The following is a 24173-nucleotide window of genomic DNA, read 5'->3' as shown; positions in this document are numbered from 1 at the left end:
TTGAGGCACTTAGTCTCTTTTGAGTAAGCTTAAGTTGGAAAAGTCAACTGGATGTTGACTTATGTGAAAAAGGGCACGGATGTGAATTCTGATGGTTCGGGTAGCTTCGGGAGGTGATTTGGGACTTAGGAGTGTGATTGGAATGTGTTTTGGAGGTCCGGAGTAGCTTTAGGCTTGAATTGGCGAAGATGGATTTTTAGCGTTTTTCGGTTGATGGGTGAGATTTTGATATAGGGGTCGGAATGGAATTTCGGGAGTTGCAGTAGGTCCATTGTGTCATTTGGGATGTATGTGCAAAATTTCAAGTCATTCGGACGTGGTTTGATAGACTTTTTGATCAAAAGCGTAATTCAGGAGATTTTGGAACCTTAGGCTTGAATCCGATGTGATTTGGTTGATTCGATGTTGTTTGAGGTGTTATGAAGATTGGTATAAGTTTGGATATTGGTATATAACTTGTTCGTGCTTTTGGTTGAGGTCCCGGGGGCCTCGGGGTGATTTCGGATGGTTGACGGGAGGTTTTGGAGTTGAGTTTAGCAGCTGAAGTTTTATGGTTGTTGTCATTACCGCATCTGTGGTTGGGAGGCCGCAGATGCGACTCCCGCAGATGCGGAAGCAAGCCGCAGAAGCAACCTAGAGGTGAGCCAGGCGGAGGAGCCGCAGAAGCGAGAGAGTGACCGCAGGTCGGTCCCATACCTTTAAGTGAAAACCGCAGGTGCGGTGGGTTAGACCGCAGAAGCGGAAAAAGGATCGCAGGTGCGGAATCCCTGGGTCAGAAAGTATGTATTTCATCCTTCGCGATTTTCAAACTTTCCTCACCATTTTAAATCGATTTTGGAGCTTTTTGGGCGATTTTGAAGAGGGAACTCAAGGAAACTTCATTGAGGTAAGATTTTTGAACATAAAACTCGTTCCTATGGTGTTATGTCATTGATTAGGCTTGAAATTTGTGGAAAATTGTGGGTAAATATTAAAGAAACTAGGGCTTGAAATTGGAGACCTGGAAATTGGGATTTGAGGGGTCATTTATGGTTGGATTTTGGTAAATTTGATATGCATGAACTCGTGGGAAGATAAGGATTCCATTGATGTTGATTTTGTCAGATTCCGAGACGTGGGCCCTGGGGTCGGGTTTGGTTAATTTCGGGATTTGTGTTGTAAGTTGATTATTTTCGCATGGGTTTCGTTCCCTTAGCATATTTTGACGTAATGATTCTGATTTTGGATAGATTCGACGCGTGTTGAGGCCGATTCGAGAGGCAAAGGCATCACGGGCTAGAGTTTGGACTGGATCGAGGTAAGTAATGATTGTAAATACCGTCCTGAGGGTATGAAACCCTGGATATCACATCGTTGTGCTACTTTGAGGTGACGCACACGCTAGATGACGAGCGTGGGGTCGTGCACCGTTAGGGATTGTGACTTAGTCCGTCCCGTATGACTGTTTAACTGCGTGTTTGATTGAAAATTATTTGCTATCATCATGTTTGGGTGGAATGCCATATTTGGGCCTCGTGCCAACTATTTGGACCCTTAAGGGATTTTACTACTATTTCCTCACTGTTCTGACTTCGAAATTGTATTTAGTCATGCTATATTCTACTGTTTTCACAACTCATCCATCTTTACTCGTTTTGATATTTTAAATGTATTTTGGGCTGAGCATCATGTTTTACTGCTGCCTGTGAGGCTTGTGAGATTTTGATTGAGTAAGGCCGAGGGCCTGTGTTGTGAGGATACTATTGGATCGGGCTGCACGCCGCAGCATGTGGTACTTATTTGTGACATATGAGAGGCCGAGGGCCTGATTTATTATGCCACGAGGTGGCTTGTGATTGATATGAGGCCGAGAGCCTGTTGATTATGCCACGAGATGGCTTGTTATTGCGCTTGGGCCGTAAGGGGCCCCTCTCGGAGTCTGTACACCCCCAGTGAGCGCGGGTACCCAGTTTGTGATGTGATATAGCCTGAGGGGCTGATGTTGTTCCATGTTATTGCCCGAGGGGCTGATACGAGTGATTGTGAGATAGCCCGAGGGGCTGGTTTCTGTTGGTATTTGCCCGAGGGGCTGATTTGTGTTTCTATCTTTTATACCTGTTTTCATTTATTCATTTGAATTGCTAAAATATGTTTTTACGAGTTTTTACTGATTTATGGTATTGTTCTGGTTTTACACTACCTCGTAGTAGTATTTTGCTGTGTATTTACGTGTTTTCTTATCGCTCAGTTGCTTTTACTTTTATTACTTACTGAGTTGGCGTACTCACATTACTCCCTGCACCCTGTGTGCAGATCCAGGAGTCTCGGGTCACGCTAGCGAGGGCTGATTGCTTTCCAGCAGGCTGTACGGAGTTGACTAGGTAGCCGCTCGGCATTCGCAGCCCAGTGCTTCTCCTTCCTATTTTTATGTCGCTTGTTCTAGCTTTGTATTAGACTATGTTGTCTTTTCATACTCTTAGACGGATTTTAGATGCTCATGACTGGTGACACCCCGATGTCGGGCTGTGTTTGTTTCCGCACTTGTTCTATCTCACTCTATTTTTGGATTTATCACTTATTAATGGCTTGATTATGAATTATTATAACTGTTAATTGGTTTTGGGGGTTGTGTCGGCTGGCCTTGTTTCACGAGAGGCGCCATCACGACCGGTTCCGGTTTGGGGCCGTGAAAAGTTTGTATCAGAGCCTAGGTTACATAGGTCTCACGAGTCATGAGCAGGTTTAGTAGAGTCTCGTAGATCGGTACGGAGATGTCTGTATTTATCCTCGGGAGGCTGCAGAACCTTTAGGAAAACTTCATATTCTTGAAATTCTTATCGTGCGAATCTGTTGATCCGAGTACTAAACTTCTATTATTCTATTCTCTCACAGATGGTGAGGACACGAGCGACTGGTCAGGATGGACGACCACCAGTACCACCAGCTGGGGCCACTAGAGGCCGAGGACGCGGTCGAGGCCGTGGTAGGGGCAGAGGTGTAGCACGCACAGCAGCTAGGGCAGCACCTGCAGATCCACCAGCCGCCCCAGTTCAGGATCAAGTCCCAGTTATGGACGCTCCAGCAGCACCAGCTCAGGCACCAGCTGTGCCCATTGTGATTCCAGGTCTTCAGGGGACCTTGGCCCAGATCTTGACCGTGTGCACGAGTCTTGCTCAGGCAGTCGCAGTTTCTACTACCGCAGCCACTTCTCAGGCCGGGGGAGGCACTCAGACTCCCGCCGCCCGCATACTCGAGCAGGTTATCTAGGGATTGCAGACACCAGAGGCACCACTAGCTCAGCCGGTGGAAGCTGCCTAGGGTTATATAGCCCCGGTTATGCCAGAGGGCGAGCAGCGCAGATTGGAGAGGTTTGGCAGGCTCCAGCCTCCGTCTTTCAGTGGTACAGAGGGCGAGGATGCCTAGGGTTTCTTGGATACATGTCAGAGGATTCACGCACCGCGGGTATTCTGGAGACCAGTGGGGTCGCATTCACGACTTTTTAGTTTGCGGCAGCTGCCTTCACTTGGTGGGAGGCATATGAGAGGTGTAGGCCTGTTGGTGCGGCGCCCCTTACCTGGCAGCAGTTCTTCGCTCTCTTTTTGGAGAAGTATGTGCCTCAGTCCCGCAGAGAGGAGCTGCGTAGGCAGTTTGAGCAGTTGCGATAGGGAGATATGACTGTGACACAGTACGAGATGAGGCTCTCAGAGTTAGCTTGTCATGCTATCTGGTTGGTTGCTATGGATAGAGAGAGGATCAGGAGGTTCGTTGACGGCCTCAGATACCAGCTTCGGATTCTCATGACCAGGGAAAGGGTGTCAGGTGCTACGTTTGAGGAGGTTGTTGATATCGCTCGTGAGATTGAGTCAGTTTGTCGCCAGGAGCGAGGAGAGGGAGGCCAAGAGGCCTCGAGGATTTGGTAGTTTTGGGGGTGCTCCTTCGAGGGGTCTGTTTCAGCACGGCAGAGGCCGCCCATTCAGGCATGCTCAGTCAGCTCGCCCAGGTTATCGTGGGGCGTCATTGGGCCAAGGTTCTCACGGTTCTCAGCAGGGTCATTCCTCACTCAGTGCCCTTCCAGCCCAGGGTTCGTCCCGTGCTCCATCAGTTTAGGACTCTTCTACACTAGGTGTGTCTGCTAGTCATTCTGGTGCTAGGGGTCCCCTTTAGTCTCCGTCTCCGGCACCAGGGAGTTGTTATGAGTGTGGAGAGTTAGGACATATGTGGAGGCAGTGTCTTTGTTGCCTTGGGGGTTTATCTCAGCAGAGGAGTCAGCCATCTCTTTCGGCATATGTTACTTCGCCATCCACCCAGCCAGCTAGGTGTGGAGGACAGTCATCTAGGGGTCGCCCAAGAGGGGGGGTCGATCCGATGGTGGCCAGGCCCGTTTCTATGCACTCCCAGCTAGACCTGATACGGTTGCTTCGGATGCGATGATTACAGGTATTGTCTGAGTTTGCCGCAGAGATGCCTCTGTGTTATTTGATCCTGGCTCTACTTTCTCTTATGTGTCATCTTACTTTGCCCATTATTTGGATACGCCCTGTGAGTCTCTCGTTTCTTCTGTTCATGTCTCTACTCCGGTAGGCGATACTGTTGTGGTAGACCGTGTATACCGGTCGTGTGTTGTGTCTATTGGGGGTCTGGAGACCCGAACGGATCTTCTGTTGTTATGTATGGTAGACTTCGATGTGATATTAAGCATGGATTGGTGATCTCCATGCCGGGCTATTTTGGACTGTCATGCCAAGACAGTGACGTTAGCTATGCCGGGTGTGCCACGGATTGAGTGGCGAGGTTTGTCTGATTATGTTCCCAGTAGGGTAATCTCATTCTTGAAGGCCCAACGTATGGTTGGGAAAGGTTGTCTTTCATACTTAGCATTTGTGAGGGATGTCAATGCAGAGACTCCCAGCATTGATTCTGTTCCAGTTGTAAGGGATTTTCTCGATGTGTTTCCCGCAGACCTGCAGGGCATGCCACCGGACAGGGATACGATTTTGGTATTGAAATGGTGCCGGGCACTCAGCCCATTTCTATTCCACCGTATCGTATGGCACCAGCGGAGTTGAAGGAGCAGCTTCAGGAGCTCCTCGATAAGGGGTTTATTCATCCTAGTGTTTCATCGTGGGGTGCACCTATTCTGTTCGTGAAGAAGAAGGATTGCACCATGAGGATGTGCATTGATTACAGGCAGTTGAACAAGGTCATAATTAAGAACAAGTATCCTCTGCCTCGTATTGATGATTTGTTTGACCAGCTTCAGGGAGCGAGGGTGTTCTCCAAGATTGATCTCCGTTCAGGGTATCACCAGCTAAAGATCAGGGACTCGAATATTCTCAAGACAACTTTCAGGACCCGATATGGTCACTATGAGTTCCTTGTGATGTCTTTTGGGCTGACCAATGCCCCAGCAGCGTTCATGCATTTGATGAACAGCGTGTTCCGATCTTATCTCGACTCGTTCGTTATTGTTTTCATTGATGATATTCTGGTATACTCGCGTAGTCAGGAGGAGCACGCGGAGCATTTGAGAGTGGTGTTGTAGATATTGAGGGAGGAGAAGCTTTATGCAAAGTTCTCCAAATGTGAGTTTTGGCTCAGTTTAGTGGCTTTCTTGGGGAACGTGGTGTCCAGTGAGGGTATTCAGGTTGACCCGAAGAAGATAGAGGCGATTCAGAGTTGGCCCAAACCGTCCTTAGCCACAGAGATTCATAGCTTCCTTGGTTTGGTGGGTTATTACCGCCGGTTTGTTTAGGGATTTTCATCTATCACATCGCCCTTGACCAAGTTGACTCAGAAGGGTGCTCCATTTCAGTGGTCGGATGAGTGTGAGGAGAGCTTCCAGAGGCTCAAGACTGCCTTGACCACAGCTCCAGTATTAGTATTGCCCTCAGCTTCAGGTTCATATATAGTGTATTGTGATGCTTCGAGAGGGTATTGGATGTGTATTGATGCAGAAGGGTAGAGTTATTGCTTACGCTTCTCGGCAGCTGAAGCCCCATAAGAAAAATTACCCTGTTCATGATTTGGAGTTGGCTGCCATTGTTCACGCATTGAAGATTTGGAGGCATTATTTGTATGGTGTGTCTTGTGAGGTATTTACTAATCATCGTAGCCTCCAGCACTTGTTCAAGCAGAAGGATCTCAATTTGAGGCAGCGGAGATGGTTGGAGCTGCTAAAGGATTATGATATTACTATCTTGTACCATCCGGGGAAGGCCAATGTGGTGGCCGATACTTTGAGTCGGAAGGCGGAAAGTATTGGGAGTTTGGCATATATTCCTACTGGGGAGATACCCCTTGCAATTGATGTTCAGGCCTTGGCCTATCGGTTTGTGAGGTTGGATATTTCGGAGCCCAGTCGGGTATTAGCTAGTGTGATTTCTCGGTCTTCCTTATTTGATCGCATCAGAGAGCGCCAGTATGATGATCCTCATTTGCTTGTCCTTAAGGACAGGGTTCAGCACGACGATGCCAGAGATATGACCATTGGTGATGATGGGGTATTGAGGATGCAGGGCCGGATATGCGTGCCCAATGTGGATGGTCTTTGGGAGTTTATTCTAGAGGAGGCTCATAGCTCGCGGTATTCTATTCATCTGGGTGCCGCGAAGATGTATCAGGATCTGAGACAGCATTATTGGTGGAGGAGAATGAAGAAGGACATTGTAGGATTTCTAGCTCGGTGTCTCAATTGTCAGCAGGTAAAATATGAGCATCAGAGACCGGGTGGCTTGCTTTAACGGATGGACATTCCAGAGTGGAAGTGAGAGCGGATCACCATGGACTTCGTTGTTGGGCTTCCACGGACTTTGAAGAAGTTCGATGCTATTTGGGTGATTGTGGATCGGCTGATCAAGTCCGTACACTTCATTTCTGTGTGTATTACCTATTCTTCAGAGCGGTTGGCAGAGATATATAACCGGGAGATTGTTCGTTTGCATGGTGTCCCAGTTTCCATCATTTCAGATAGAGGTACTCAGTTTACTTCACAGTTTTGGAGGTCGGTACTGCGAGAGTTGGGTACTCAAGTTGAGTTGAGCACAGCTTTTCACCCTCAAACGGACGGGCAGTCCGAGCGTACTATTCAGATATTGGAGGATATGTTACGCGCTTGTGTCATTGATTTTGGAGGGTCATAGGATCAGTTTCTACCGCTCGCGGAGTTTGCTTATAATAACAGTTACCAGTCGAGTATTCAGATGGCTCCATATGAGGCTCTGTATGGGAGACGGTGTAGATCTCCGGTCAGTTGGTTTGACCCGGACGAGGCTAGGCTATTGGGTACAGACTTAGTGCAGGATGCTTTAGACAAGGTGAAGGTGATTCAGGAGAGGCTTCGTACAGTGCAGTCGAGACAAAAGAATTATGCTGACAGGAAGGTTCGGGATGTGTCCTATATGGTTGGTGAGAAGGTTCTGTTGAAGGCTTCACCCATGAAGGGTGTTATGAGATTTGGGAAGAAAGGTAAATTGAGTCCTCGGTTCATTGGGCCTTTTGAGGTACTTCGGAGGATTGAGGAGGTGGCTTATGAGCTTGCTTTGCCACCCAGTTTGTCGGGTGTGCATCCGGTATTTCATGTTTCTATGCTTCGGAAGTATATTGGCGATCCGTCACATGTATTGGATTTCAGCACGGTTCAGTTAGATGATGATTTGACTTATAATGTGGAGCCAGTAGCTATTTTAGGGCGTCAGGTTCGAAAGTTGAGGTTAAAGGATATAGCTTCAGTGAAGGTGCAGTGTAGAGGTCGCCCCGTGGAGGAGGCTACCTGGGAGACCGAGCGGGAGATGCGGAGCATATATCCTCACTTATTTGAGGCTTCAGGTATGTTTCTTGAACCGTTCGAGGATGAACGTTTGTTTAAGAGGGCGAGGATGTAACGACCCGGCTGGTCATTTCATGTGTTACCGCTTGGTTTCCCGCATTCCTGCTTCTGATTGTCTTGTTTAGCTGTATTATATGCTATCGGGTTGGTTGGCTAGGGTTCGGAGAGGTTTTGGTAAGGTTTGATACACTTAGTCTCTTTTGAGTAAGCTTAAGTTGGAAAAGTCAACTGGATGTTGACTTATGTGAAAAAGGGCTCAGATGTGAATTCCGATGGTTCGAGTAGCTTCGGGAGGTGATTTGGGACTTAGGAGTGTGATTGGAATGTGTTTTGGAGGTCCAGAGTAGCTTTAGGCTTGAATTGGCGAAGATGGATTTTTGGCGTTTTCCGTTTGATAGGTAAGATTTTGATATAGGGGTCGGAATAAAATTCCGGGAGTTGCAATAGGTCCGTTGTGTCATTTGGGATGTATGTGCAAAATTTCAAGTCATTCGGACGTGGTTTGATAGACTTTTTGATCAAAAGCGTAATTTAGGAGATTTTGGAACCTTAGGCTTGAATCCGATGTGATTTGGTTGATTCGATGTTGTTTGAGGTGTTATGAAGATTGGTATAAGTTTGGATATTGGTATATAACTTGTTCGTGCTTTTGGTTGAGGTCTCGGGGGCCTCGGGATGATTTCGGATGGTTGGCGGGAGGTTTTGGAGTTGAGTTTGGCTGCTGAAGTTTTATGGTTGCTGTCATATCCGCATCTGCGGTTGGGAGGCTGCAGGTGCGACTCCCGCAGATACGGAAGCAAGCCGCAGAAGCGGCCTAGTGGTGAGCCAGGCGGAGCCGCAGAAGCGGACATTTGGACGTATCTGCGATGGCGCAGGTGCGAGAGAGTGACCGCAGGTGCGTCCCAGACCTTTAAGTGAAAACCGCAGGTGCGGTGGGTTAGACCGCAGAAGCGGGGCCACAGAAGCGGAAAAAGGACCGCAGGTGCAGAATCCCTGGGTCAGAAAGTATATATTTCATCCTTCACGATTTTCAGACTTTCTTCACCATTTTAAATCGATTTTGGAGCTTTTGGGGCGATTTTGAAGAGGGAATTCAAGGGAACTTCATTGAGGTAAGATTTTTGAACATAAAACTCGTTCCTATGGTGTTATGTCATTGATTAGGCTTGAAATTTATGGAAAATTGTGGGTAAATATTGAAGAAACTAGGCTTGAAATTGGAGACCTAGAAATTGGGATTTGAGGGGTCATTTGTGGTTGGATTTTGGTAAATTTGATATGCATGAACTCGCATGGGTTTCGTTCCCTTAGCATATTTTGACGTAATGATTCTGATTTTGGATAGATTCGACGCGTGTTGAGGTCGATTCGAGAGGCAAAGGCATCGCGGGCTAGAGTTTGGACCGGATAGAGGTAAGTAATGATTGTAAATGCTGTCCTGAGGGTATGAAACCCCGGATATCACATCGTTGTGCTACTTTGAGGTGACGCACATGCTAGATGACAAGCGTGGGGTCGTGCACCGTTAGGGATTGTGACTTAGTCCGTCCCGTATGACTGTTTAACTGCGTATTTGATCGAAAACTATTTGCTATCATCATGTTTGGGCGGAATGCCATATTTGGGCCTCTTGCTAACTGTTTGGACCCTTAAGGGATTTTACTACTATTTCCTCACAGTTTTGGCTTCGAAATTGTATTTAGTAATGCTATATTCTACTGTTTGCACAACTCAGCCATCTTTACTCGTTTTGATATTTTAAATGATATTTTGGGCTGAGCATCATGTTTTACTGCTGCCTGTGAGGCTTGTGAGATTCTGACTGAGTAAGGCCGAGGGCCTGTGTTGTGAGGATACTATGGGATCGGGCTGCGTGCCGCAGCATGTGGTACTTATTTGTGACATATGAGAGGCCGAGGGCCTGATTTATTATGCCACGAGGTGGCTTGTGATTGATATGAGGCCGAGAGCCTGTTGATTATGCCACGAGATGGCTTGTTATTGCGCTTGGGCCGTAAGGTGCCCCTCCTAGAGTCTGTACACCCCCAGTAAGTGCGGGTACCCAGTTTATGATGTGATATAGCCCGAGGGGCTGATATTGTTCCATGTTATTTCCCGAGGGGATGATACGAGTGATTGTGAGATAACCCGAGGGGCTGGTTTCTGTTGGTATTTGCCCGAGGGGCTGATTTGTGTTTCTATCTTTTATCCATGTTTTCATTCATTCATTTGAATTGCTAAAATATGTTTTTACGAGTTTTTATTGATTTATGGTATTGTTCTGGTTTTACACTGCCTCGTTGTAGCATTTTGTTGTGTATTTATGTGTTTTCTTATCGCTCAGCTGCCTTTACTTTTATTACGTACTGAGTTGGCGTACTCACATTACTCCCTGCACCCTGTGTGCAGATTTAGGAGTCTCGGGTCACGCTAGCGAGGGCTGATTGCTTTCCAACAGGCTGTACGGAGTTGACTAGGTAGCTGCTCGGCGTTCGCAGCCTAGTGCTTCTCCTTCCTATTTTTATGTCACTTGTTCTAGATTTGTATCAGACTATGTTGTCTTTTCATACTCTTAGACGGATTTTAGATGCTCATGACTGGTGACATCCCGATGTCGGTCTGTGTTTGTTCCGCACTTGTTCTATCTCACTCTATTTTGGGATTTATCACTTATTAATGGCTTGATTATGAATTATTATAACTGTTAATTGGTTTTGGGGGTTGTGTCGGCTGGCCTTGTTTCACGAGAGGCGCCATCACAACCGGTTCCGGTTTGGGGTCGTGACATGAAGACTCAAATAAATGAGGGTATCTGGACTTCATGTCCTCTTCGGCCTCCCATGTCATTTCCTCTACATTATTGTTCCTCCAAAGTACTTCTACTGAGGCTACCTCTTTAGTCCGTAGCTTACGTATTTGACGGTCAAGAATGGCAACAGGTATTTCTTTATATGACAAGTCCTCGGTAACTTGAATATCCTCAATAGGACTGATGCAAGAAGGATCACCTAAGAATTTGCGAAGTATGGAAACGTGAAATACCGGATGGATTGCGTCTAATTCTGGTGGCAAGTCAAGTTTGTAGGCTACCCGCCCAATTCTCTGAACAATCTGATATGGCCCGACATATCTAGGGCTGAGTTTTCTCTTCTTGCCAAATCTCATTACACCCTTCATAGGCGACACTTTCAAGAATACCCAGTCTCCCACAGCAAATTCCAAGTCTCGACGTCGGTTATCCGAATATAATTTCTGTCGACTTTGAGCTGTATGCAACCTTTCGTGGATCAACTTTACCTTTTCTACGGCTTGTTGTGCCAATTCGGGTCCTAGCAACTTTGTCTCGCCAACATCAAACCAGCCAATAGGAGATCTAAATTTCCTCCCATATAGTGCCTCATAGGGTGCCATCTGAATACCGGCGTGATAACTGTTGTTGTAGGCAAACTCAATAAGCGGTAAATGATCTTCCCAACTTCCCTTGAAGTCTAAGATACAAGCTCGCAACATATCTTCGAGCGTCTGAATTGTGCGTTCGGCTTGTCCATCGGTCTGCGGATGAAATATTGTACTAAGGTTAACAAGAGTACCCCAAACCTTCTTAAAAAGACCTCCAGAAATTAGCTGTAACTTGGGCACCTCTGTCAGATATAATAGAAAGTGGAACTCCATGTAGCCGACTATTTCCTTGATATACAGTCTCGCATAGTCTTCAGCTAAATAGGTGGTCCTAACTGGGAGAAAGTGAGCTGATTTTATCAGCCTATCCACAATGACCCAAATAGAATCGAACTTCCGGCGAGAATTGGGCAATCCTGTAATGAAATCCATATTAATCGATTCCCATTTCCAAGCTAGAATCTCAATATTTTGAAGTAGCCCTCCAGGTTTCTGGTGTTCAGCTTTAACCTGCTGGCAGTTGGGACACTGAGCCACAAATGTGGATATATCTTTCTTCATGCCATTCCACCAGTATAGCTGACGAAGATCATGATACATTTTGGTTGAACCAGGATGAACTGAGTACCGAGACTGGTGCATCTCTGTCATAATTTGCTTACGAAGCTACCCAACATTAGGTACACACCATCGGCCCTTATATTTTAAAATTCCATCATCAGATTGCTCGAACAACTGCTTCTTCTAAAAAGGGATGTTGTCTTTAATCTTGACTAACTCCGGATCCTCAAATTGACACATTTCTACCTCAGCTACCAGTGATGACCCCGCAATATTTTGGACTACTACACCCTAGTCACCTGTATCATGTAGCCGCACACTCAGGTTAGCCAATCGATATAGTTCCTTAGTCATTTCTAATTTCCCAACTTCTACATGCTTCAAGCTGCCCATGGATTTACGACTCAACGCATCAGCTACCACATTCGTTGCCCGGATGGTACAAAATATCCACATCATAGTCCTTCAGCAATTCAAGCCACCTCCTTTGTCTCAAGTTCAACTCCTTCTACTTAAATATATATTGTAAACTTTTGTGATCTGTATAGATATCCACATGAACACCATAAAGATAATGACGCCATATTTTCAAGGCAAATATAACGGCTGCTAACTCAATATCATGAGTCGGATAATTGTGTTCGTGCTTCCGCAACTGCCTCGAAGCATATGCAATAACTTTTCCATGCTGCATTAGAACACATCCCAATCCAATCCTAGATGCATCACAATATACCACATAACCTTCAGATCCCTCAGGAAGTGCTAGAACAGGTGTTGATGTTAAGCGTTTCTTCAACTCATGAAATCCCCTTTCATAGGCATCAGACCATTGGAACTTAACGGCTTTGTGTGTCAATTTTGTCATGGGAGTAGCAATAGAAGAGAAGTTCTCCACAAATCTTCGATAATAACCAGCTAAGCCCAAGAAACTACGAACTTCCGTAGGAGTTGTGGGTCTAGGCCAATTTTGTACTACTTCAATTTTCTGACCATCTACCTTAATACCTTCATCAGAAACGATGTGCCCAAGGAAAGACACTGAATTCAACCAGAACTCACATTTAATGAATTTAGCATATAATTTCCGATTTTTCAAAGTCTGAAACACCACACGCAAATGATCCTCATGTTCTGCTTCTGATCGAGAATGAATCAGAATATCACCAATGAAAACAATTACAAAGATATATAGATATGGCTTGAAAACCCGATTGTTAAATCCATAAAAGTTGCTGCCGCATTAGTAAGACCAAAAGACATCACAAGGAATTCATAATGGCCATATCTAGTCCGGAAAGTCATTTTCGGAATATCTCTCTCCTTAACTCGCAACTGGTGATAGCCGGATCGAAGGTCAATCTTTGAGAAATACTTGGCACCTTGCAACTGATCAAACAAATCATCAATTCTGGGTAAGGGGTACTTGTTCTTGATAGTCACTTTGTTGAGCTGATGATAGTCGATAAACGAACCGTCCTTCTTACGAACAAACAATACCGGTGCACCCCAGGGAGAAGTACTGGGCCTGATAAAGCCCTTATCCAGAAGATCCTTTAACTGAGCTTTCAATTATTTTAACTCAGCAGGAGCCATTCTGTATGGAGGAATAGATATTGGCTAAGTATCTGGAAACACATCAATGGCAAAGTCGATTTCTCTTTCGGGAGGAAGACTAGGAAGTTCATCAGGAAATACATCGGGAAATTCATTCACGACGGGAACCAATTGAAGGGTTAGAGATTTCACCTCCATATCATGCACTCGTACCAAATGATAGATGTACCCCTTCAAAATCATCCTTCGAGCTTTAAGGTAAGAAATAAACTTCCCCTTAGGCGCTGCAGCATCACCTTTCCATTCAATAATAGGCTCACCTGGAAAACTAAAACGAACAATCTTTGTCCAGCAATCTACATTGGCATAACAAGAAGCCAGCCAATCCATACCCATAATGATATCAAAATCAACCATTTCTAGCTCATGCAAATCAACTAACGTATGGCGGTCATGAATCTTCATGTCACAAGTCACAACTTCGATATACCCGTCTAACTACAACAGACTGACCCATTGGTGTAGATACCTCAAATGACTTATGCAACAATTCAGGCTCTCTATCCCATTTACTAGCAACGAAGAGGGAGATATACGACAATGTAGAACCAGGATCTATCAAGGCACACATATCGATAGAAAAGACGGATAATATACCTGTAACCATGTCCGGAGATGACTCTAAATCCTGACGACTCGATAAAGCATATATGTGATTCTACTGACCTCCTAAACCTCTACTGACCTCCTGAACCAGAAGCTCCAACTCTTTCCCTACCCCTGCCAGCTGATGTTTGCATACTCTGCCAAGGAGGACGTACCGAAGAAGAAGAAGAAGCCCATGCAGATGCCGTCGGCTGAGCCATACCCCCTCCGCCTGTCATCGGACAATGTCTCATAATATGACATGGTTGTCCATATGCATAATATGTCTCAGAACCCTGGCGACATGGTCCGAAATGATTTTGGCCACATCGATCACATCTGGGAAACTGAGGCCTCATCTGACTGGACTCGCCTCTAAACTGTGGACCTGGGGTCCGTGAACTCTGACCTGGACCAGAATAAGTGATCCGATCACGTCGCTTTCCCTGAAACTGTGATGGCGCATCGGCTACCGGATGAGATGGACTCCTGGGAAACTGTGGCCTAAATCCACCTCGAAACTCTCCTGTGTTACCTGCGAACCGCGCCCTCTTCTACTGGCCTCTATCATGCTCTCGATTGGCTCGTTGTTGCCTCTTGCGATCCTCTAGACCCTGTGCATATGCTTGAATACGGGCAAATATCCATTCCTTGGTTTAGAGAAGTTGTAGTGCACTCATTTATCAAGTGTGCCCCCAAACCACTAACAAACCGGTGTACCCGATCACTCATATCAGCAACAATCGTAGGAGCATACCTAGCCAAAGAGTTGAAGTGCATGCTATATTCCCGAACGCTCATATTACCCTGTTCTAAGTGTAAGAACCTATCTCGTTGGGCTCTTCGAAGCTCAATTGGCAAATAGTGATGTAAAAATGCCTCAGAGAACTCCTTCCATGTCACTGGTGGCGCATTGGGCCCCCGAGTCTGCTTCCAAGTCTCATACCATGTCACAGCAATATCACGTAGTTTATAAGAAGTAAACTCCACTGACTCAACATCTATGGCATGTATAATTTGTAAGGTCCGTTGCATAAGATCCAGAAAATCCTGTGGGTCAGCATTAGGATCAACCCCTGTAAATACTGGAGGATCCAAGTTGATAAAGTCCCGAAATCTCGCACTCACGGACCTATCAGCAATACCGAGGGTCTGGTGTTGGGCCTGGGAAGCCACTATTCGAGTCAGCAATGTACAGCACTCCGCATCTCTAGGTCCTGATCAGGAACAACTGGGAGAGGGACTGGAGGTATGTTAGCTCCTCTACGCCCTTTCAGGGGTGGTGGGGGTGCTGCCCCGGAAGCCTGAGAATCAGCCTCATTCTGTGGCTCATGTTGATCTACATTAGCAGGTGGCACCTGACTTGTGCCCTCTCCCGCCTCCTCATCCAACCTCTGAATAAATTTCATAGCCACTTGTCGTCTCGTAGTATTAGGCATCACTGAGAAAGTAAATAAAAAGAGAATTAGGAATGAACACTTATGATTAGGCTCTACTGCACGATCTAGATCAAGAAGAAAGTAATAATCCTAAATGCCCAATAGCCTCATGTTTATAAGTGTGGTGCACAACACACCATAAACAAGACTTTACTAGACACGGCTTGCAGACTCCCTAGGACTGACCGGCTCTGATACCAAGTTTGTCACAACCCAATCTTGGGAGGTGTGACCGGCACCCGATGCCCGAAGGCCCGAGCGAACCAACCATGAGATATGATCTGAAATGTAATAACCTGCAGGCAGAAGAGCCCAACACGACATATATATATATATATATATATATATATATATATATATAAAAACTAGGCCAACAAGGCTGCAACAACAGTATAACAGCTATCCAGAAGGCCGATAGGGCCATACAAAAATATATATATGCAATGACCGCTAGTCTGCAAGCCTCTAAGAGTGTAAGACAATCTGAACAGGACGGGACAAGGCCCCCAACAAGCCCAAAACTACACATATACACCTGTAATAGTACCTATGGACTCAAAATCAGCAACTCCGAAGAAGTGGAGTGCGACACCCAACGAAGAAGTGGAGTGCGACACCCAACGGTGATCCCGGGGGTCCTACTGAAGAGGCACGCCGCTCTGTCTATCCGAACCTGTGGGTATGAACACAGTGCATAAAAAGGCATCAGTACGAAATATGTACTGAATATGTAGGGCGACAAGTGTAACATGAAAAATGTAATTAACAAGAGAAGAGATATAGAGACAATCTGAATTCTAAAACTAGCCTAGATAGGAAACTAAAATTCAACATGAATATAAATGTATGCTCGTGGAATCGTCGCTCACTATCGCTACTTATAATATATCACATCATATAATAATAAATCCCTCTGTGGGGCTATAATATCCATAACATACCCGAGCATAATAAAGACTCGGTAGAATCGTACCCGGCCACGTGAAGCTCGGTAAATCCCAACTGATCAGTGGTTACACAATAGGTGTCATACCCGGCCGACTATAGTGCAGCTCGGTAATGAAAGTAAATACATACATATATAAGTGCAATGCGAAACTAACCTTAAAAGACGTATTCTAAGAAGAGTCAAAGTGGCCTATCATCATTATTCCCCGACTATCATGGTTTTCGCTAAAGTATTTAATTTTCAACTACGAGCCAACAAGTACTAAGAACCTGAGAGTTATATATTATGAGTACCTTTGAAGTAAGTGTTACTTTTCAGCGAACATTATTCATGATTTATATGAACGTCGAGAGGAGAGTAAAAAGGCTCTAGTTCTTTTTAAGCAAGGAACAAGGAAAACCGAGAATTCATAGATATTCTCTGAAGTAAGCAATTTATGAGAAAGGATCAGGTTTAAGCATCTTTATGAGTTGAAGGTGAAATAACTCGAATCCAACAAAACAATTCGATAAACGTTTATTCGAATTCTAGTCATGCCAAAAAGTATAGCGAAAGCCCTACATACCTTGTCGATGGAGTTATATACGGTTTCCAAGCCTTAGGAATGCTTTCCTACATAATACGAACCATTCATTATCAAATTCAAGCTCGTATCTTATATAATTCTTCATTTAGACATTTAAGCGAACAACTTGCGGGCATGAATTTGTAGACTCTTTTGTAGTTTAATTTTCCCGCAACACACCACCAATTTTTTACTTTACTACATCTCCTCATCGACACGATTCCATCCATGTCTTCACAGATCCAAACAACACAATAGAACCATATAGAACAGACCCAACAATCAAGTCATATTAAGAGAGGTTTCTTAAAAAAATCAAGAACATTTCTATAGAGGTTTCAACTATTTCTTAGGAATTCTTATGGTAGAAGTTTACAAAGATCAAAGAGGAAGTTAAATCACACCTTATGTGACCAGAATTACTTTAAATTCGAGATTACTTCAAGGCGAAGTCTTCCTACGAAAAGTGAAACACCGAAGAATTCACGATTCCGAAGTTACCATGGTGTTCTCCATCTTGAGGATGACTAAATTGCTGTTATGATTGGCTAGATGGATGGGAGGAGTTTGAGAGGAATTCCTAGGTTTTAGGTTCTGTTTTGGAGAGGATAAAACGCAGGGGTTCTGTTTTAAATTGACTTAAACGCAGGGGTACAGGGGTGCACACTGCTACGGGAGCAGTGTGCACCCCTGCACGAAAATGTTAATATCTCTCTACTCCGAAGTCGTATTAACTAGGGGTGGGCATCGGTCGATTCGGTTCGGTTATCAGTCAGTGACGAAAAAATAAAATATCAGTCATATTTTTACTTCGCCACTTTCTGCAAATACAAAGGATCTAAATAAATAACAAATACACGACAAATCTCACTTCAGCTTTCAAACAAACTAAGAAAAATCCAGAGCCAGAATGCTTTTAAACAAACTAAGAGAAATATGAAGATGAAGCAACTAAAAACTTACACGAAGAATCAAGATGAAGCTGAAGAATGCGGCAGAGAAATGCGACTGAAGAGTGAAGAAGATGCGACTGAAGAATCTGATGGATCTGAGAAATAAAGTGAAGATGCGACTGAAGAGTGATAGAAAGAAGCTGAGAAATGCGACTGACGCCGGCCTGAGTCTTGACAGGCTGACTGGTGAGGGTGTGAGGCGGAGAAACTGAGAAAGAATGGGAAAATCAAAGAGTTAATCCTTATTGGGTTATCGGTTTTACCCAATAACAGAATTGCCAAACCGAGCCCGAACCGATAACCCAATAAAAAAACAAATTTAACCCGTTACCGAACCGTTAACCCAACACCGATAACCCAATAAATAATTAACGGTTCGGGTTATCGGTTTTACCCGATATATGCCCACCCCTAGTATTAACGAACGGTTTGTTGCGTTGGAAACCAAACTCATAGACCTTCGATTCGGTGGGTAGAACACACTATAACTCCTAGTATATTGAGAGAAAAGCTCATCAACATTCTATCCAAATTTCAGTGAAATTTAAAACCCGTAACTTGCAGCGATCTTTGTCGACTTTTTAATCACAACTCGAATGACTTCCAATCTTAACGTATAACTATCGCATCATTTAAATATCTCATAGAAATTATCTTTCTATAGAATTAGCCCCTTTACGGCATGATAACGCCGAATACACAAGGTGTAACAAATATATCTGAATACAAACGCCTAAATGCAAAACAAAGTTCAATATAAGTACCGTTTCTCCTTTATGCAGCGCAAACCATTATTCAATGATGTTCCCCTCTTTGCTGCTCTCATGGTAGCAGACTAGCAGCCACCAATTTAATTTAGGACGTACAGTTTCTATTCTTTTGCATTAAAGTACCAGAGTCCCACATTGCCAACTAGAATTCTTGTTCCAGCAATGGGTTTTTCTTTTTAAGGATTGCGAGTACTTATTACAACACAACAGTTTCTAAAGCATGATTCAGAAGAAAAACCCCAGGAACGAAAAGGAAGTAAGTAACCTAATGACAAGGTACTAGCATTATCACAAATCCATATTCAACTTCTGTCATTGGCATCTATACTTGATCCTGCATCCGCCAGTGCTTCAGCCATCATCTTTTCTCTATTCTGCATTTGTCTTTCCACAGCAACCATATAGAAGCCTAAACAAGCAAGATTTCAATAAAGAACAGCATCAATTATACAAACAGAAGAGCTAAGAATAATTTAACAACTCAGAAATGATCAGTCACAGTGAACATATAGATTTATCAAAATCTTAGTGTATCGTTATTATTCATAATTTTTCATTAGGCAAAGACAGTCATTGTGTATAATGAGACTAGACTATTAGAGGGATGGTAAAAAAGGAAGTAGATTATTTCAGAGTCCATACCCCATAATGTCCCATGGCACCCCTCGAGACCTATGCAGAACTAAAAGAATCTGAATATTGGCATGTAAATAAAATCTAGAGAATAAAATTAAAAATGAAAGATATGATCAAACTTTAATGGATTAAGTGAGAAAAATTTGATCCATTCGGCCAGCAGGGTTTTGGTTCAGCTTTTATCTTTACTTTTTAGTTAACCAATTCTAATTAGCACAAATAAAATTGAGAATTAGTTATTCCAATTATTAGAAAATTTTAAAACAAATTACAACATAGAGCATTGAAGAACAATTTTTCAGTTACCTAGACAAAACTTCTCTATGTTTTGACTGGTTGACATTCTTTTACTCGACAGGATGTTTCTATAAGCTCTTTTCCCAATAGAGCAAAACCCTTTCGAATTTTAACAGATACCATCAGTTGATGAACATCACATGCAACAGTTTTTGGACGAATAAGATAAGCACTTAGCAGTCAAGTAGGTACTTTCTAGCTTAATAAAGAGCTTTCGTTGTGGATCATCAATTAATATGTGGAGATTTCTTACATATGACATTATTAAGTTTTGACAGACTAGATAATTTGTTAATCTGCCAGATTATTACAGGCTTAAAATAACAAATCCCTTGACTAAGAAAAACTCAAAGAAGATTGATAGCCATACCAATTGCACTCCCAATTGCACAGACCCATAAAAGCCTTCCTGACCATTTGTCACCAACGATTCCTCTATTCCCAAAGCCCATCAGCTAAAACTGGAGCAAGGGAAACACGTATTAGAATGTGAATTTCTCGTCATGAACTACAGTAGAAAGGGAGGAAGGAAAACAAATTTAAACAGTAAGAAAATAGAGAAACCATGTATAACAGGGAATTCCAAAGACAGAAATATGAAAGAGATATTTCTCGTAGTACAGCAGGTATATAGAACAATAAGAAAGCAATTAAAGTTGATTCCATGATCCATCTAGGCTGAGCATTAAGGCTGGTATCAATTAAATGACCCACTAAGCAGTTTCTGGAGAATATATAAACAATTGTTCACGAATATGCCTTTTGTTATCGCATCTGGATGTTTTGTCCTGTATCAAATTTCATAATTTTATGACTAAAAATACCTCAAACGTTAGAGAAACCCTAATATATCTTAAAAGACAAATTATTATTGGAATCAAAAAGAGACCAAACAAAGCTATATTGATGATTCACATGGCCGACCCCAACAAGTTTGGAATTGTGACGTTGTAGTATTAGTTGTTGCTGCTGTTAATCAAATTATTAGAATTCTAGCTGTCATAGTGCTTTCAAAAATTACACCAGGAATCCTTTCTATTTTAGTTTTTTCTTTCACTGGTACAGAGTCATTTGACCAATACAATGATCGCACAGCAAAGCTAAAAGAAATTTAAAACCATCTTATTCGATCAGTAAAAGAGAAAACTAAAAATTTAATTATCATTTTACCAAATGATCAAAGTTCATAATTTTTGCTTCATAGTAAGGTCCAGCTTAGCAATCAGATCAATGATTAAAACCAAGATACCCAGCCGTAGAAGTCCAAGAAGATCATGTAAAACTAGCACAATTTTGAAGGAAAGAAGACACTGTAGGGACTATAGATCGGAATCGTTCTGGAAACTGCCACCACTCCCTAACACCAAAAATGTCTCTAAATTGGATGAATGAGAGAGCATTATATAGCTTCTATGCAGCAAATCAAAACTGATCCATTGGATGTTTGGATCGCTCTTCATATTGCCTAACTAGCTCCAATAGCAAAAAGTGTAAGTTCACTTAGATACGAAAGAAAAAGTAGGACCAGTGAAATAAAACAATTGAAAAAAGAAAAAGAAGACCAAAACCCACAAATACAAAACTATTTTGCAGAAACAATGCTTGAAAAGGAGAAGTAAATGGGAGCAACAAACATAATAATAAATGAAATACAAACACTCAGGTGTGAGAGAGAGCGAGACTGTCAAATTATTGTTCAAGGGATCAAACGGGTCAGCAAACTCAATGCCAGTGCCAGGTTATAAAGAATGACTACTATTTTCAAGATAGCTATAATTATTGCAAGAGCTTTCAAAAGGTTAATAGATACTTAACATGAAGAACTATAGGGAACAACTAGGTCAGTGAACTCCAAAGCTAGAAGCAAATAATAAAGGATGAGTACTACTAATCGAAATACGTGGAAATCAGTTCACGTCATTTTCTCCTAAATAAAAAAAAAACAGTTATTAAGGGGATGAAAAATTATGAAAAAGGAAACATCTCGAGTCAGGGCTTAGATAATATAAGCTGGACCAGAGTTAAGGCACTCTAGCTTGGCACCTGGAACCAACTTGGAGTAGTCTAATATGCATCGGCAGTTATTGATTGGAGAAGTTCATTAGGGTAACATTTGGACAATGGAATCTGGATATACAAAGAGGATTACAACTCACGAATCTCAAATTTAAGGGTATGAAATTCTTGGCAATTGAAATCCCTTATTTGGATAATGAAAATGATTTCATCATTCGAAACCTATTAATTGAAAGGAATGGAACATATTGGAAATTTTAATTAAATCGAAGAAGCAGTTTCTAAATTTTTCTTTCCTAGGTAAAATGGCATTACTATTTCGTGATATGAGAAATGGAGAACATAATAGAGAAATTTGTTTCGAGATAAATGAAAAGGAAAAGAAAGAAGACGGCACAGCTAGATGAACCCAGAAAAAGAGAAGCAGCCAACTCTAAAACAACTGATTTCTTTTTATTTTTTTTTTGATAGGTAACTTTGAAACAACTGAAATAGTAAAAGCGCAAACATGATAGGTCCTTGAGATGATTAAAATAAGACTAAAACCAATAGCAAAGCTACAAAAAAAAGGGGGGGGAAAGAGCTTGAAGTCACCTCGTAGCCCTAGAACATCCAATTTTCCATCTCCTTACTTCTGAGGTCTAGGCACTAAAGTTCAAGTTCAAGGCATCTGCAAAATTCCATCACTAGTTCTTTGCCTACTGAATTAAGGTAGTCGATCAAACTAAACAATCCACGATTGGACAAGGGTGGGCATTCGGTACTTCGGTTCGGTATTTAAGAATTTCTGTTCAGTATTTCGGTATTCGATTTATCAATTGTGTATACCAAATACCGTACCAAAGTATTTCGGTACGGTTCGGTATTTCTTATTTTGGTTCGGTACGGTTTCGGTTTAATACATATTCATGTGTCACGTACTGCTAAGTGCTAAGAGCCTAAGCATTAAGCAAGCAGAAACAGCCACTAACAAGTAAACAAGACCATTCTGCCTAACAATCTGCCATTCTGCCTAACAAAAGGCGTGTAAGAAACATTCAAATTTGCCTAACAACATACAGCAGCACATACATGGCAGATGCACACCTGATTATCACATTCACAACAAGTACTTGAAAGGGAAAAGAAGTAAATAAATATCACAGCAAGCTAAGATAGTAACAACCACTAACGAGTAGTAACAACCACTAAATACCGTACCAAAGTATTTCGGTACGGTTCGGTATTTCTTATTTTGGTTCGGTACGGTTTCGGTTTAATACATATTCATGTGTCACGTACTGCTAAGTGCTAAGAGCCTAAGCATTAAGCAAGCAGAAACAACCACTAACAAGTAAACAAGACCATTCTGCCTAACAATCTGCCATTCTGCCTAACAAAAGGCGTGTAAGAAACATTCAAATTTGCCTAACAACATACAGCAGCACATACATGGCAGATGCACACCTGATTATCACATTCACAACAAGTACTTGAAAGGGAAAAGAAGTAAATAAATATCACAGCAAGCTAAGATAGTAACAACCACTAACGAGTAGTAACAACCACTAACCAAGTACATCTGGAATACTACTAAGACTTGATGCATTAATCTGCATCTTCTTAGGTTCATATTCACCTATTACTTTCTCAAATAGCTAGAACACCAGCCTATTCTGTTATGCTATCTAATAAGCAACTTTTGTCAATTTATAGGTTGACGTGAAACATCAGGCTATTCATTCATATATCTGAAACTACTGTCACAAAATAATAGCCTTAGGCATCCTTTGCATCATATAGATTCATCCCTAGATACAAGAATCCTAAGCGCAATCATAGTTCTAGTATGCCCTACCTTAACCTACTTATTATCAACTTCGTTTTTCATGATTTTACACATTCAATTATTTGGGCAAGTTTTATACACGGTTCCCTATTTCAAGTATCGAAGTGGTCAAAGGAAGATCAGAAGCACATAATTTCTTGTTATGACCGAATATGAACAGGGGCACTTTATCTCACAAAACAAAGAAGCCTATTAACAAGTGCAACAATGATAATACTCACAGAACCATCATTAATATAATTTCATGCACTAACTCTTTTATTTTCAATCAGTTAATTCTTGAGATATCTATAGCTTATGGAGAAGTTATGAACCTGAATGAAGGTCAACAATAAGCAAACAAGCAATCGCCGAGGAGAGGAGTCGCCGTCGCCGAGGTTGTAGTCGTGAATCCGACCACCGCAGCAAGTCGTGAGGGTTTTCTGAAATTCTTGTCTGCCTCTAAGAGACAAACTTTGTTTGGATCATTGTTTCCCATAGTTTTATAATGTATTTTATTGTATTGTATTGTACTGTATTATATCGTTTTGATGGATTTAATGTTTGGATAGAATGTATGGTTTGTTGTTATTAAATAACATTTTTATTGTTTGGTTTGACTGTATTGTACTGTACTATACTGCTAAATTTACTAAAATATCCTCAATTATTTTAAATACGATGCTTATTAAGAATTACTCATAAAAATAATTTATTCATTTGACCTCCGCATCTTCCTCACAGGGAATCGTTATTCTACTATAATAGCGAAAGC

The 24173-nt window shown here is 42.6% G+C and overlaps 2 protein-coding genes across 3 annotated transcripts; both read right to left on the bottom strand.

The window, feature by feature from the left end:
- On the bottom strand, window positions 12273–18698 carry LOC109229968. The gene is made up of 9 exons (XM_019395512.1): window positions 18662–18698; window positions 17883–18080; window positions 15163–15407; window positions 14679–15118; window positions 14067–14455; window positions 13851–13936; window positions 13403–13780; window positions 13191–13324; window positions 12273–12999 (listed from the first exon to the last, which is right to left on the bottom strand). Exons 1-9 carry the CDS (start codon window positions 18696–18698, stop codon window positions 12273–12275), a joined length of 2634 nt encoding a protein of 877 aa, XP_019251057.1.
- LOC109228944 lies at window positions 18580–23955 on the bottom strand. Of its 2 annotated transcripts, none has more exons than XM_019394217.1 (3): window positions 23734–23955; window positions 19946–20036; window positions 18580–19051 (listed from the first exon to the last, which is right to left on the bottom strand). In XM_019394217.1, exons 2-3 carry the CDS (start codon window positions 20025–20027, stop codon window positions 18945–18947), a joined length of 189 nt encoding a protein of 62 aa, XP_019249762.1. In that variant the 5' UTR covers window positions 20028–20036; window positions 23734–23955; the 3' UTR covers window positions 18580–18944. The 2 variants fall into 2 exon arrangements, with proteins under 2 accessions (XP_019249762.1, XP_019249764.1); XM_019394219.1 differs by lacking the exon at window positions 23734–23955 and adding an exon at window positions 22186–22469.

The sequence above is a fragment of the Nicotiana attenuata genome, chromosome 7, assembly GCF_001879085.1.
Source record: "Nicotiana attenuata strain UT chromosome 7, NIATTr2, whole genome shotgun sequence".
NCBI lineage: Eukaryota > Viridiplantae > Streptophyta > Magnoliopsida > Solanales > Solanaceae > Nicotiana > Nicotiana attenuata.
Note: the sequence above shows the minus strand (reverse complement) of the source record. Positions and strands in the feature narration are given on the sequence as shown.

Excerpts from the sequence above, each read along its gene's own strand:
- LOC109228944 (XM_019394217.1), bottom strand. The coding sequence starts at position 20,027 with ATGGGCTTTGGGAATAGAGGAATCGTTGGTGACAAATGGTCAGGAAGG. Across the intron at positions 19,052-19,945 it reads TGCAATTGGGAGTGCAATTG|GCTTCTATATGGTTGCTGTG; the intron begins GTATGGCTATCA and ends TTGCTTGTTTAG.
- LOC109229968 (XM_019395512.1), bottom strand. The coding sequence starts at position 18,698 with ATGAGAGCAGCAAAGAGGGGAACATCATTGAATAATG. Across the intron at positions 18,081-18,661 it reads GGGAACATCATTGAATAATG|TTTCTCCGCCTCACACCCTC; the intron begins GTTTGCGCTGCA and ends ATTCTTTCTCAG. Across the intron at positions 13,325-13,402 it reads AAATCGACTTTGCCATTGAT|TTAAAGGATCTTCTGGATAA; the intron begins GTGTTTCCAGAT and ends TTGAAAGCTCAG.